This window comes from Galeopterus variegatus, unplaced genomic scaffold, assembly GCF_000696425.1.
Source record: "Galeopterus variegatus unplaced genomic scaffold, G_variegatus-3.0.2 Scaffold2267, whole genome shotgun sequence".
Lineage (NCBI taxonomy): Eukaryota > Metazoa > Chordata > Mammalia > Dermoptera > Cynocephalidae > Galeopterus > Galeopterus variegatus.
In genome coordinates this window covers 29713-44035 of record NW_007728378.1, presented here as the reverse complement: position 1 = coordinate 44035, position 14323 = coordinate 29713, and the positions used below count along the sequence as shown (strand labels likewise).

General features: G+C 52.0%; 1 protein-coding gene across 3 annotated transcripts in view; it reads left to right on the top strand.

Annotated features, from left to right (window-relative positions):
- PCBP3 (poly(rC) binding protein 3) overlaps positions 1-14323 on the top strand; it is a 96876-nt gene that overhangs the window by 56152 nt on the left and 26401 nt on the right. For 2 of the 3 annotated variants that reach the window (XM_008581108.1, XM_008581107.1), the window contains exons 6-9: positions 392-523; positions 1359-1487; positions 5044-5118; positions 8991-9032. In XM_008581108.1, the coding sequence (XP_008579330.1) occupies positions 392-523; positions 1359-1487; positions 5044-5118; positions 8991-9032 (378 nt within the window). Of the gene's footprint in view, positions 1-391; positions 524-1358; positions 1488-5043; positions 5188-8990; positions 9033-14323 lie in introns of all 3 variants that reach the window. The other variant, XM_008581106.1, reaches the window with a different exon arrangement.

The following is a 14323-nucleotide window of genomic DNA, read 5'->3' as shown; positions in this document are numbered from 1 at the left end:
CAGGTCTTCATAACGAAGGTCAGCCCTGAGTCCGTTCATCCTCTCTGTCATCTCCTGTCCCCAGCCCCCCTGCAGTGCGGTGACTGCCCTGCCTTGGGTGGGTGGTGTGAGTGCCTGGTGTGTGCAAGGCCCCTTCCTGCCCATCTGGCCAACATCTCCTTGTCCACCCTGAGCCTGACCTGGCCTTGAGGTCTCCACTGTGTCCCTCTCTATGCATAGGGGCTCTGCGAGCAACTCTGGATATGGCTGGAGAAGCAGAGGTGACACAGCCACCTCTGACCCTTCCTCTTGGCCTGCATCCCAAACACTTCCTCTCGGCCTGCATCTCCGTTCATTGGTGTGTACTGAGGACGGAGTGTTGGCCAACACGCGTGTCTTTCTTCCTCCCTAGGACATTATCAACTCCATGAGCAACAGCCCTGCCACCAGCAAGCCCCCAGTGACACTGAGGCTGGTGGTGCCCGCCAGCCAGTGTGGGTCCCTGATTGGCAAAGGTGGCTCCAAGATCAAGGAGATCAGGGAGGTAACAGGACCTTTCCCAGCTACAGTCAAGGTGGAGTCTCCAGCAGGCATGGACATCCTGGGGTGGCCTTATGAGCATCACCTGCTATGTCTGCAAGCGCCAGACCCTGCCACAGGAAGCTTACAATAGGGACAAACAATCCAATAAGCAAATAGCAACTGGGGACCACCCATTGCATCATGCAGCACAGAGGCCCTGCTGGGGAGGGCAGGGAAGGACCGGGCCTCCAGGCATTGCCGCCGTGATGCCCAGACGTGTGGCTTGGTTTCTGCCCCCAGAAGGTGTCCGCCTCAGCATCCACAGGTCTCAGCTCCTGGGGATGACACCAAGCCGTCACCCTGTCCCAGCTGGATGGGTTTGCACAAGGTGTGGATCTTATATTCACACGAAAGCCTGAGGAGGGTAGCCGCCCCCATCTGGACTCCTGCCCCACAGCTAGAATCCATCTTTCTCTGTGACCTAAAACTGCAGAGGAGATAGAATTCCACGTTTTTGAAGAGTCATTCCGTCTCCCTCCAAACACCCCCTCCTCATGTTGCCCACCCCCTCTAGCATTGCTCGCTGGGATGGAAAGACACCTGCCCCAGGATGTCAGGATGCTCCTGAGGGAGCGTGCAAAGGGCTGGCATGGAGGGAGGTGCCGGGACAGCCTCGAGGTGGTGGGATGGGGGAGGGGGTGCATCTTGCGCCAGCTTGACCGGTTGAGGCACATTTGCACTGAAGAATTCTCAAAGTGCAACTGCCTCAGCCGCCTCCCCAAAATTAGGAAGCCCAGCTGGTCCTACGCAGCCTCCATACGCTCTGCCCTTCCCCTTCCAATGTCCATTTCCTCTAGTCCACAGGTGCCCAGGTCCAGGTGGCCGGGGATATGTTACCCAACTCCACAGAGCGGGCGGTGACCATCTCGGGGACCCCAGACGCCATCATCCAGTGCGTCAAGCAGATCTGTGTAGTCATGCTGGAGGTACAGTCCGTCTGTGCATCGTGGGCTGGCACATGCCCCAGCTGCCCCTTGCCCTGCGCCGGCCCCACCCTGGGTGTGGCTTCCTAGCACCATCAGCAAGGACTCAGGTGCCTAGGTCCTGAGAATTCATGCGGTCAGGGCAGTATGGGGGCTAGACATCCGGAGCAAGCTGCCCCTTGCCCTGCGCCGGCCCCACCCTGGGTGTGGCTTCCTAGCACCATCAGCAAGGGCTCAGGTGCCTAGGTCCTGAGAATTCATGCGGTCAGGGCAGTATGGGGGCTAGACATCCGGAGCGTGGTCTGGGTCCCTAACCCAGAGAACAGTGCTGTGTAGGGGCACTGTGGGGAGGGGTGGCTGCTGGCCTCAGCCCTTGCACCATGAATGCCAACTCAGGTGGGTCCATCATCTTCACTGGGGAGAGAGTGTGGAGAGCGGCAAGCCCCTTTGCTTCTGGGCCTAGATGAGAAGAGGATTTTCAGGAAAGATTTGGAGCCTGGGAAGTGGAGCTCGTCCACATTGGAGACGGGGCTTGCAGGGCTGAGGGGTGAAGAGGAGGCCACTCTGCACTCATCATGTCTGCAGATGGCGGCAAGGATCTGCCACCAAGGTGCAAAGGGCAGAGTTTAGGAAAAACATTAAAAAACGCCCCAAACATAGAAATAGAGATAAGCAACCAAGAAGATTAAAATAGAGAAGCAAAGAAGATACAGCTGAGCAAGTAAAGCCTCTCTTGAGATTTTGGGAAGGAAAGAAACACCCTGAAACTTAAATTCCACTGATACCCAAATGAAGGAAAATTCATAAAGCTGTCAACAGTTGGTGGTCTTTCCTGCAGCTGAAATGAGGTCACCCTTCCTCAGACGGTCGGCTTTGATGGCCGCCACCTCCGTGCCTCCCGCGGGAGCCCAAGCTTGTTAGGCAGCTGTCAGTTGTCTCTCTCTCACACTTGGCTACGTGTTCAAACCCCATGTTTAACTGTCTAAAATGTTTTTGCAGTTTTTACTCTTCTGAAGTATGATATTGTGAAGTCAAAAATATTTTTCAATTATAGCATTTCTAGGAAGAGGAAAAAAAGGTAAAAAAAGAAAAAATTAGTTTTCAAAATATTCCTATTCTGAAATTTTTCCCGCACACTGGTCAGGGTGACAGTGCGGTGCTGGTCCAAGTTCTCCGTTCAGTCTCCCCAGCCACTGGAACAAGGAGGCCCCACGGCTGGGCCGTGTGGCAGTGGTGAGTGGCCTGTGGAGAAGGCGCAAGGAGCACATGCATTTCTGTGTAGTGGGGGCAGCACCCTTGCCATGGCAGTTGAGGGTATGGATGGTTCTGCGAGGGACACAGCCTCCCTCCATCCCTAGTAGGGGTGGAGGGCTAGCTGTGCAGAACAGAATAACATGGGACCCTGTCAGGGTCCTGAATGCAGTTGCTGTAGCCCCCATGGAAGCAGGCTGGGCACAGCTGTGGGTGCTGTTGCCCAGGGCAGTTGCTGGAGCTTCCCGTCTCCTTCCCACAGCTGTGAGGGGTGAGGTGATGAGTGTGACATGCAGACATCAGCGACAAGGGTTGGCCTGGCTGCCATGCCATTTCTCATCCCATCACGGAGCTCTCACACCTACCTATGAGCAGTCAGGTCCGTTTTCCAGAGGAGTAAATGGGAAAGTAAAGCAAAGGGGCCGTAGAGACCCTCCTCATCCCTCAGAGGACTTTGGAGCTCGGTTAGGGGTGTGCCTCACACCATGAAATTACGGAAGGAGTGCCACCTGGGATGCGGACATATCCCACAGGCCTGTGAAGTACACAAGTGTCTGCACGGACTCCACCCTCCGGCCCCAGCGCCTCCTGCGCCCCAGCTCCATCAGAAGATGCACATCAGAGTCAGCACGCCACCGTAGGAGTAGGGGAGCTGCAGGGCAGGGGTGGCGGCCCAAGGCTGAGGCTCTCACAGAGCTTGGTGACAGATGCAGTAGATGCAGTGACAATGGGCAACTCTTGTTCACACTCTGTTTAGTCACGTTTCTCGGCGACAGACTCGGAGTCTGTGAAACCACAGTGAGCCCCAGTTTGCACAGGGGTGTTTGGAGGCACTTGGTCATAACCACAGGAATGCTGAAGATGACCTTCCCTGGGAGCCCAGCCTGGGTCAGCTCACAGTCCTGCCTGGCAGCCCCTTCCCCCCCTTTCAACAAGGTCAGGCAGCATGGTCAGAAGTCAATGCTGCCACCCACACTGCTGAACTGTCCCCCCCTCACTGCATTTTGAGTGTGAGGAGCACCCCCAGGTCACAGTTAAGTGCCAAGGGTCAGCTTACCAAGAGTGGGCCGTGGCCCTGGAACTCCCAGCAAGGAAAGGCTGCCCCCACTGGCACAGCTCCCAGGCTCTGGCCTCCCCATCTCAGGCGTGGAACTCCAGATTCGCTTTTCTGCTCCCACGGGAGACAACAACTCGGAACCAGGAGGGGCTGATCACTTCTGACCAAGAAGAAGGAGGCATTAGGTTGAAAATTCTGCTATTTGAGAATATTGATCCTTTATTTTAGACACAGAATAATCAGGGGAAACTATAGCAAGTCTCATTATGACTGTGGAATATTTTATTTGGAGTCTGTAAGCTTTTTTAAAAATGGTCATTTTAATAGTGAAATTGGGTGTTTATAAGTTTTCTGTGATCTCTATTGACTGTCACCACAGGCTGAGAAAAGCCCTTTGGTTGGGCATGAATTCCCACGGTGGCCTTGTGGGAGAGGCTCTGCTTTTCCCAGATGATTTAAGAGTGAGTTTCTAAGGACACAGGGCTGTCACGCCTGTGTCACCTCAGCCCTGTCGAAGTTTTCTGTGATCTCTATTGACTGTCACCACAGGCTGAGAAAAGCCCTTTGGTTGGGCATAAATTCCCACGGTGGCCTTGTGGGAGAGGCTCTGCTTTTCCCAGATGATTTAAGAGCGAGTTTCTAAGGACACAGGGCTGTCACGCCTGTGTCACCTCAGCCCTGTCGGCCTTGCTGGTGCTGCCTGCATCCTGGCAGGGATGCATCATGAGAAAGGGCCAGCAGCAGTGTGAGCAAGCTCTGCAGGAGCTTACATGGGCAGCAGCCAGCGCTTCCCAGCAGGGTCCCTGACAGGTGACCCTCCCAGCTGGCCTCCCTATGGGACTGACACTCCACATAGCCACAAGCCGCCATGTCCTGCCAGGGTTGAGCCACAGGGGTGTGTTGAGGGTGGATGGTTACTCTGAGGAGCGTGGCCACCAAGGTCTGTTAAACCAGAGCTCTGGGCTTGGCAGGGAGGAGCCCCCTGGAGTAAACATGGTGCAGATGCAGGATCCACCCTTCCCGCCACATGTTCTGCAAGGGATGGCATTCCTCCACTTCCTGGTGGTGTGGACTGTGTCCCCGTCCCCTGGCACTGCGGTGGCCATGATGCCCTTGTGGCCTCAGCCCAGTCTGGGGGCTTGGGGAGGGTGGGCCGGCGCAACAGTGGGTGGGCTCGGGAAGGTGGCCTCCCCACTGCCACGCTACGAAGCTGCTCTAACCTCTCTCTCCCTCTCCTGTCCCTTTTCCTAGTCCCCACCGAAAGGTGCCACCATTCCCTACCGCCCAAAGCCCGCCTCCACCCCTGTCATTTTTGCAGGTGGTCAGGTAAGAGCCGACCCGCTCGCGGCCTCCACTGCCAACCTCAGCCTTTTACTGCAGCACCCGCCGCTGCCCGTTAGTGCACTCAGGTTTTCTTGCCTTCTCACGTGCACGTCTCCCACCCCACTGCACGCTGGGCACAGAGCTCTCCTGGCCCACACCGGGCACTGGGGGCAGGGGATCATGGGGGGCCAGTGTTGGAAACGGTGTCCTACAAGACAGGATGGACCCTCCGATTCACGTGCACACCTGGTTCTACCTGGGCAACAGCTGCCCACATCTAGTTCTTGGATGTTTTCAAGAAGCTTAAATAGTCAGGGGCAGGGGCATTCTAGGTGACTTTACAGCTCATGCTGGAAGCAAGTAGGACTGTTAGAAGTAGGCTCTCACGTTCCCCTGAAACACATGTCCCCAAACTCCCAAGCTGCTCACATGGAAGGGAAGAGGCCCTGCTGAGCGAGCCCGCCCTGCCTCTCACTGGGCAGAGGAGCTTGTGCTTGCAACCGGCACTGGCCTGGCAGGGCCTCTAGAGGAGAGGAGCCCTGCCCAGCTTCCTCACAGTGTCACATCCTGTCATTGGGCAGTGGAGAGCAACCTCAAGGTCACTGCAGCCCATCTGCAGCAGACAGACTTTGAAAAGTCCAGCCAGGGGTTGGCCTAGAAGAGCTCTGTGTCCAGTCGGCCGTGACATGTGTGTTTGTTCAAGGGAGAGTTGAGACAGAGGCTTCCCCAAGGTGACCCCAAGCAGGGGAGAACAGGCATAAGGTTTTCTTTATCATTAAAAAGAGAGAGAGAAGGCAAATGAAACTTTTTCTCATTTTTTCTAATGATGTAAAGGAATCTTATCAGATCTTCCCATGTTGGGTGGAGGGACAGGGAGTCTGCTTCCATTTTTTCAGTGCTGGGACATGGTGAGGTGACACAGCAGCTGGCATGTGGCTGGCATGGGTCACAGCTGCAGGGCACTCTCTGCAGCCGTGCTTTCTCCCCAGCCTGCCTTGTACTGCAGGTCTGCCCTGCTGTGGGCAAAGAACCCACACGTGCACATGCCACCCTCACAGCTGCCCCAGGACATGGCACAGCCCCGTTTTACAGGTCAGAAAACTGGGCCCAGAGAGGCAAGAGACTTGCCAGGCCTCAGCCCCTGAGGCACCTGGGATGACCCTTGCACCTCACCAGCCTCAGGGAGCACAGGGCACACAGCATCACACAGCTGGAGAAGTCCTTGTTCAAAACTCCGTGTCTATTGCCTTCCCCCCCAAATTCATCTTAGTTAGAAGGTTAGTAACCTGTGTGGACTCCACCTTAATGTTTAAACAGATCCATGGTGATATCGTGGTAAAATGTGTGATTTTATCCAAAAAGAAGGTGTCTTTATACACACAAATGTGGAGTCTATAAAGCTGCATGGATTGAGGGCAGGAGCTGCAACAGGGGAACTCTGGTCAGCATCCCCTGGTCCTATCCCGGCTCATCTCTCTACTTATGAAACAGGCAGTAGCACCAACCTCTCCAGTTACAGTAGCTGGAAGCCACTGTGCCATGAGCATTTGTGCCCTAGGCTGTCACTAAAATGTCAGCCTTTATAGAGTCCAGCACCTGTGCCCTTGGCAGTCTGGTCTGGCTAGTGGTTAGTCTGGTTGAGTGTTGGGAGACAGAGTCACATGGGAGTCACTTCTGCATGCAGGTAACCCAGGAGAGGAGCGAGAATATACACTCAGAAGTGAGGGAGTGATAGATGGCCTGAGAATCTAGCCCTGCTTTATTTCTGTCAAATTGGATCAGTCAAGGACTGTAAAGATGCCTGTCAGAATGGGCGTCCCCCACATGGCTGGCCTGCAGGTGTTCCCTCTGCAGAGCAGGTGCCCCCCACACAGCTGGCCACGGTGTTCCTGCGGTAGAGCAGGCGCCCCCTACACAGCTAGCCACGGTGTTCCCACTGCAGAGCAGGTGACCCCACAGAGCTGGCCATGGTGTTCCCGCATTTCTGTCAAATTGGATCAGTCAAGGACTGTAAAGATGCCTGTCAGAATGGGCGTCCCCCATATGGCTGGCCTGCAGGTGTTCCCTCTGCAGAGCAGGTGCCCCCCACACAGCTGGCCACGGTGTTCCCTCTGCAGAGCAGGCGCCCCCTACACAGCTAGCCACGGTGTTCCCACTGCAGAGCAGGTGACCCCACAGAGCTGGCCATGGTGTTCCCGTTGCAGAGCGGGCAGCTTCTGTCAGCTGCCTCCACGTCTCTAGCACATCAAGTATGATAATGGGTTCATTCAGGAAGAGCCTGTTAAGAAATGAGCAGGTGTAAAACATAACTACTCAAAGTGAGTAAAAAGTCAGAAAACTAAAATGGTCTAGGATAATGAGTTACCTAAGCTAAGTTCTTGCTTAGTTCAGTTCAGACACGCAGGCTGACCTCCTGGGACCCAGGTGGGCTGAGCAGGCAGCAGGTCCTGAGCCATCACAGGTCTGGCCTGGGGACAGCAGTCTGGGGTCTATTATGTTCAGTGACACATTGAAATGTGTCCCTGGAAGCAACTTTACAAAATCTGGATGGGGTCTCAAGACACTGTTCCTCACGGGTCAGTGAGACCTCCAGTTCTTTCTTGCAAGGACACTTGGCTGTGTCTGATAAGATTCCTTTACTTCCTTCACCAGTGCAGCAGAGCTGTCCCAGACTGGGACCATACCCCACTAGGACTGAGTCTGTTTCAAAGCTGGGCTATAGCTGGGTCCCTGTCAGGTGGTCACTGGGCCTTTAACTCCTGGGGTTAGGTTGTTGATGATGGAAACTGGGCAGATTCAAAACCTGTGGGAGGGTTTGGGGTCCACAGAAGTGACACATGGCCTCCCCGAGTTGTCCCTCTCAGATGCACAGGGACCCCACAAGTGTATACATCACATGGGAAGTGGCATGGGGGCCCCACGTGTTCAGGTGCAGGAAGCTGTGTCCCTCACACACATGCCACCACCCAGGCCTGGTGTGGCACCTTCTGCAACTCGTCTGTGGTCTCTACTCTCCCTGGACTCCTTGTGGGTTCATTTGTCCTTTGGCCATGAGTTTCCAAGCTACCTGAAAGCATCTTAACCGATGGGGCCTGTTGATATCCAGCAGGATTTCAGGGCAAGGTGGGTGGGAGGAGGCCACAGGTCGGGCAGTCACTGCAGATGGTCCCAGTCACTGTTTTGAAGATGAGGGAAATAATGAAACCAAAATTAGCCTTGGGGACCCCACGATGACCTCCTGGAAGGATGTGCCACGAGTATGCTGCCCCCAGTCCCCCACCTGCAGAACAGTTACCCCCATCCCATCTTCAGGGGTGTCAAGTGAAGATTTGATATGAAAGGCGACAAATTGGGTCAATCCTGTGACTGACTTAGGTCCATTTCTCACTGAATCTGGCTTTTGCAAAATTTGTTTTGGTTATCTTTTCAGCCTTTCCCTTTTTGTTTGGATTTCTTGGCGTTAAACATTTCACAAAAAGTATTTACTCTGAAGGTTGGATTTCAAAAGGTTAATAATTAGTAGACTTCTTACTGGGAGTAAAACAGATCATTCAGTTTTTTTCTTTTGAGAACTTGGAGGAGTAAGAGTGGAAGCCCAGGGCTGCATTCTCTCTGCCACTCCTGCTGACGTGGCATCTTCCACAGCTCTCAGGGAGATGGAGTGCGGCTCCCCTGGGCTCACTTGTCTGGTTGTGACTCAGGCCACCAGAAGCCTCCCTGACCCTTTGTCCTAAGTGAAGTGAACAGGAGGAAATGCCAGTGAGGAGAAAGCTTTCATCAGAGGGCCCTTGTTGTGCAGGGAGGGCCGCTGGTAGGTGACAGTCCAGGCCCAGCCATGTCCTGAGCTGACAGTGTCTCTCTCTCTCTCTCTGCAGGCCTACACAATCCAGGGACAGTACGCCATCCCCCACCCGGATGTGAGTTTTCACTTTGTCTCCCTTTCACCCTTCTCTTCTCATTATCGTTTATCTACCTGCATGCTGCTGTTAGTTGCTACTAATATTAATATTACACAATAATATTAATCAGTTTTCTCAGTGTTCCTGACCTGTGTCGTATCCATATGACCTTGAATAACCTTTAACCTCTTAGCACTAATTCTGCTTGTGTTGAGGACTTGGCCTGATGTGAAATTGTTTCATGTTCTGCTGCAGTCCAGGGTTTTCCTCCCATACACTGGGCCTCAGCTGATAACTGCAAAATGGCTCTGTCCCGGCCACCCTGCCAGTGCAGGAGCCACGTGACAGGATGGTGAGGGTGCATGTTCACCTGCCCGCAGCCAGGCTTAGTGTAGTGCTGTGTGTGCACCTAAGACGGTAGGAAGTCTTATCAAACAGGTCTTCCAGGACAGTCAGAAAGGGCTTTTAATGCCTGATGAAGCTAAACTCTCCCCTTTTCAAGTCCAAATTAAAACATAGCATATAGAGACTCAGGCTGCCCAAAGCCAACGGAAGAGGCCTTCGTGTTTATTCCAGAGCTAGTAAGGTACCACAGGAGGCACTGGAGTCCTCAGGCTCCCACCCAGGCCCTTGCAGCTGGGCCTGTCTGTGCCACTCAGATGTCTCCTGATCCTGTTACAGTGTGAATATACGACTGGTGTTGAAGGATGAAGACCTGTTAAGCTGCCTCTTGGCCTTGTCCAATGGTTGTTCCATGTGGAGACTGGGTGCAGAGGGGACAGCAGGCAGCACTGGGGCAGCAGGCTCTGAGTCTTCAGGGGCCAAGAGACAAGGGAAGCTGCAAAGGGCTTTTCTTGAGAGGGCTTTAGATATGCTGGTCAGTGGAGTCTGGCTAGTAGGTGCTGGGGACACGAGGGTAAAGAGACAGATGGGGAAGCTGCTTGCACACTGCTTTCGGAAGACAGAACAAACCTGAAGTTAACTCTGAGAAGTCTTTCTCTTCTCTCAACCATTTTGCATATTTGCCCAGCTCAGCAGCTGCTCCTCATAAAGTGTTCTGTGCTGTGCACTGCCTCCCTGAGCCTTGAGAGTTGCCTCTGTGCCAGAGGGATGTGCAGCATGCAGGTTTTTGAGTTGGACAGAAAGAGACAATCATGTGAATAAGATTTGAAGGCAGGGCATGGGGAGGATTTTAAGAATTAGCACTAAGTATTGAAATATAGAGATTCAGTTCACTATCATTGCAGGAAAATTTCTACTGAATGGAAAATAAATACTCATGGTTTTTCCTTCTTAAAAAAAAGTCCTCATAAAGCAGTACACTAATCAAATGATAGAGAAACACTGACAAATAAAAGACCTTCCCTCCCTAGAGTCACAACCCAGAGGCCATTTTTAATGGTTCCTGGTTTTAGACCTTTGGTGATACTACCATGACTCTCAGTCACCAACATCTTGCTCTCAGGTCATCGACACATCTGTCTGTCCCACTCGGGAGGCTATGGCTGTGGACCCTCTGCCCCGCGATATTTCTCCTGACCTGTGTGCACCATTAGGGCTGCCCTTGGCTGTGCCTGGCCGGCAGTGTGAAATAGAGGAGGTCATCGACACATCTGTCTGTCCCACTCGGGAGGCTATGGCTGTGGACCCTCTGCCCCGCAATATTTCTCCTGACCTGTGTGCACCATTAGGGCTGCCCTTGGCTGTGCCTGGCCGGCAGTGTGAAATAGAGACAGAGTGTGCATGCATGCCTGCCCTCTGGGGCTGGCAGGCACGCTCTGGGTGGGTAGGCTTGGTGGGTCCTAATCAAATGACCTGAATGAAGGTATCAAAATGGGAGCCGAGTGGGGTCAGAAGCCTGATTTCTAGAATGGCTCAGTCTTCATTTAACGCTGGCTGCAGGGTGGTCATATACGTCTGGGAATGCATGTGTGTGCAAAAGCAGATTCTCAGACTCAAAGCAGACACAGTGCCTGGCATCCCTGGAAAGGGGCGGTTCAACTGATCAGGTTAGGGTTTATTTGTCTTCACCCCGGACAGTCGTTCTAAAGTCAGGTGTTCAGACCTGCAGGACCATCTGGTGAACAACTTGTGGGTTTTCTATGGCCAAAGAGCTGGAAGCTCTCACTGGTGACTTGGGAGATGCCAGCATTAGAGTTGACAGGAAAGTGTTTCTGGTTGAAATTTCCAAATGTTGTGGTTGTGTGCATGAGCGTGAGAGTAAGAGATTGTGATTGGTTTGGTTGATTGATTTTTATATCGATTGTTTGTTTTGCGCTTTCCCATGCGACGCTGGTAAACAGTATCTCTATACCATTTAGTGCTTTATAATGCTAATACAGACATTTCTGGGGTCACCATCAGTCACCATCTGGTCAAGTTCTCTAGTACAGCTGTGCATCAGCTTGGAAACTGTGCACGCACCTTCTCGTGTCCTGTCAGGGTTGGGTCACATGTAGTTTCAGAACTGAGAGAGAAAGCACCAAGAGCCCCGGCAGGATCCTAGCCAGACAATAGTGTCGAACCAGTGGACTGTGAAATCCCCTGCCACAATGACTAAACATCAAAGGAAAGATACCAGAAATATGAAACATCAAGAAAGTATACCACCAAGGGTAATAACTCTCAAGCCCTAGATCCTATAGAACAAGAAGCCCTTGAAATGTCTGACAAGGAATTTCGAGTGATAATTCTAAGGAAACTAAATGAGATATAAGAAAACTCAGCTAGACAACACAATGAAATGAGGAAAAGTATACAGGACCTGAAAGAAGAACTGTACAAGGAAATTAATGCCCTGAAAAAGAATGTAGCAGAGCTTGCTGAGCTGAAGAATTCATTCAACAAAATTAAAAAACACAACAGAGAGTTTAACCAGGAGGCTTGCAGAAGCAGAAGGGAGAACTTCTGACCTTGAAGATGGGCTGTTTAAAATAACACAGGCAGACAAAAAAANGTTCAACTGATCAGGTTAGGGTTTATTTGTCTTCACCCCGGACAGTCGTTCTAAAGTCAGGTGTTCAGACCTGCAGGACCATCTGGTGAACAACTTGTGGGTTTTCTATGGCCAAAGAGCTGGAAGCTCTCACTGGTGACTTGGGAGATGCCAGCATTAGAGTTGACAGGAAAGTGTTTCTGGTTGAAATTTCCAAATGTTGTGGTTGTGTGCATGAGCGTGAGAGTAAGAGATTGTGATTGGTTTGGTTGATTGATTTTTATATCGATTGTTTGTTTTGCGCTTTCCCATGCGACGCTGGTAAACAGTATCTCTATACCATTTAGTGCTTTATAATGCTAATACAGACATTTCTGGGGTCACCATCAGTCACCATCTGGTCAAGTTCTCTAGTACAGCTGTGCATCAGCTTGGAAACTGTGCACGCACCTTCTCGTGTCCTGTCCGGGTTGGGTCACATGTAGTTTCAGAACTGAGAGAGAAAGCACCAAGTGCTTGGACACGGGAGCAGATGCAGAGCATGCAGAGCCTGGACAGACACCTGGAGAATCGAGGCAGACCACCCACCTCTGTCTCATCCAGCAGTCATGCAGTCACACCAAGAAGGAACAGTCATCTTCTAGAGGAGATCAGTGAACTTCAAAAACATTGTCGTGTATCTAGTCTTCAGAGTTTCCAAATCACTCTTACTCATCATCCCCATCACTTAAAGGGGATGCTGAAAGCAAGCAAAAATAAGACGGCAGCATATTAGAGTTGACAAAGAATTTGCCTCCGTATTGTCTAACCTGAGCACTGCACTAGAAGCGGAAGCTTTGAGAGATTAGCTTGGCCGGAGGTAACGAGCCAGCAATGGGAGAGCTGGCATGCCCCCACAGCACCTGGTTCAGCAGAGGATGTGAAGTAACACTGGGAGTTAGAAGGGCACCAAGACCTGCTAAGAAGTCTGCTCTTTAGTGAGTAGATCGTGGGGAACCTGTAGAAACATGCGAGTCCAAGCAGAAGGAATGAGTGGGAGGAAGCACGGCCGGACCCTCTGCTCATCCTGGTCATGTGGCCCAGCAACCTGCAGGCACTGCACGTGTCACCACGGACATGTGAGGAATCTCATGCATTGGCAGAGTCCTGGGCAGACTGCAGCAGAGTACTCTTACCTCCCGCCCATTCACATCTCCCTCTAGAACCTTGTGGAGAGGGGTAAGGGAGGGCTGGGGTGCAGGGAGGAATGGTGAGCATTTGGAAAGATGAAAACAGACACTGTCTGTAAAATCACTGTCAAATGTTGTCTAATTTGTGGGATTAACACAACAGAACTAAGTGGATAAAAATAGTGTGCATAAAATGAGGGTGTGATGAGGGAATTAAAATGTTCTTTTGGTTACTGTGTCATTTCACTAGAGGGTGAAGATATTGCATTTAGACTTTTAATGTACGTGTTAAAATTTCACAGTAACCACGTATAGAAAAGGAGTCAATTACATGTCCTCTCACAGGACAGAGGGGAAAATGGGTGAGGAACAGAAATTGTAATCAACCCAAAAGAAAAAAAAGAGTAAAAATGAAAAGAAAGTAAATCATAGAAAAGCAAGATAATTAGAAAGTACAAAATAAGATGGCAGAAATTAGTCTAAATATATGAATAACTGTGATCAAAGTAAATGAATAAAATTTCCAATTAAAAAACAAAAGCTGCCAGACTATATATTTTTAAAGCTAATCAGATAGACAATCAAATAAACAAAAAATTTTTAGTGTTTTTTTTTATCTTTCAAGAGATACACCTAGAGATAGGCACCCCGCCAGAGAGGCCCAAGTCCCATGGAGAACACACGCTCCGTGGCGCCAACACGGGACCGAGCAGGTAGTCCTCACCACCACCGGATCCCATCCCCAGCCTTGCTGAGTGTGCGCCAACCAGAGAGGCGCCCTGCCAGAGAGGCCCAAGTCCCGTGGAGACCACGCGCCCCGTGGTGCCAGCACACAACTGAACAGGTAGGCCCTGCCACCACCAGACCCCATCCCCAGCCCAGCCAAGTGCGCACCAACCAGAGAGGTACCCCACCAGAGAGGCCTAAGTCCCATGGAGACCATGCACCCCATGATGCCAGCGCACGACTGAGCAGGTAGGCCTCGCTGCTGACAGACCCCATCCCCAGCTCGGCCGAGTGCGTGCCCACTAGAGAGGTGCCTCACTGGAGAGGCCTGAGACCTGAGGCAACCACACACCTGGGGCGCCAGCAGTTGACCAAGCAGACACTGAGGCAGCCATGCCAAATTGGCAGCCCCGGCAGGATCCTAGCCAGACAATAGTGTCGAACCAGTGGACTGTGAAATCCCCTGCCACAATGACTAA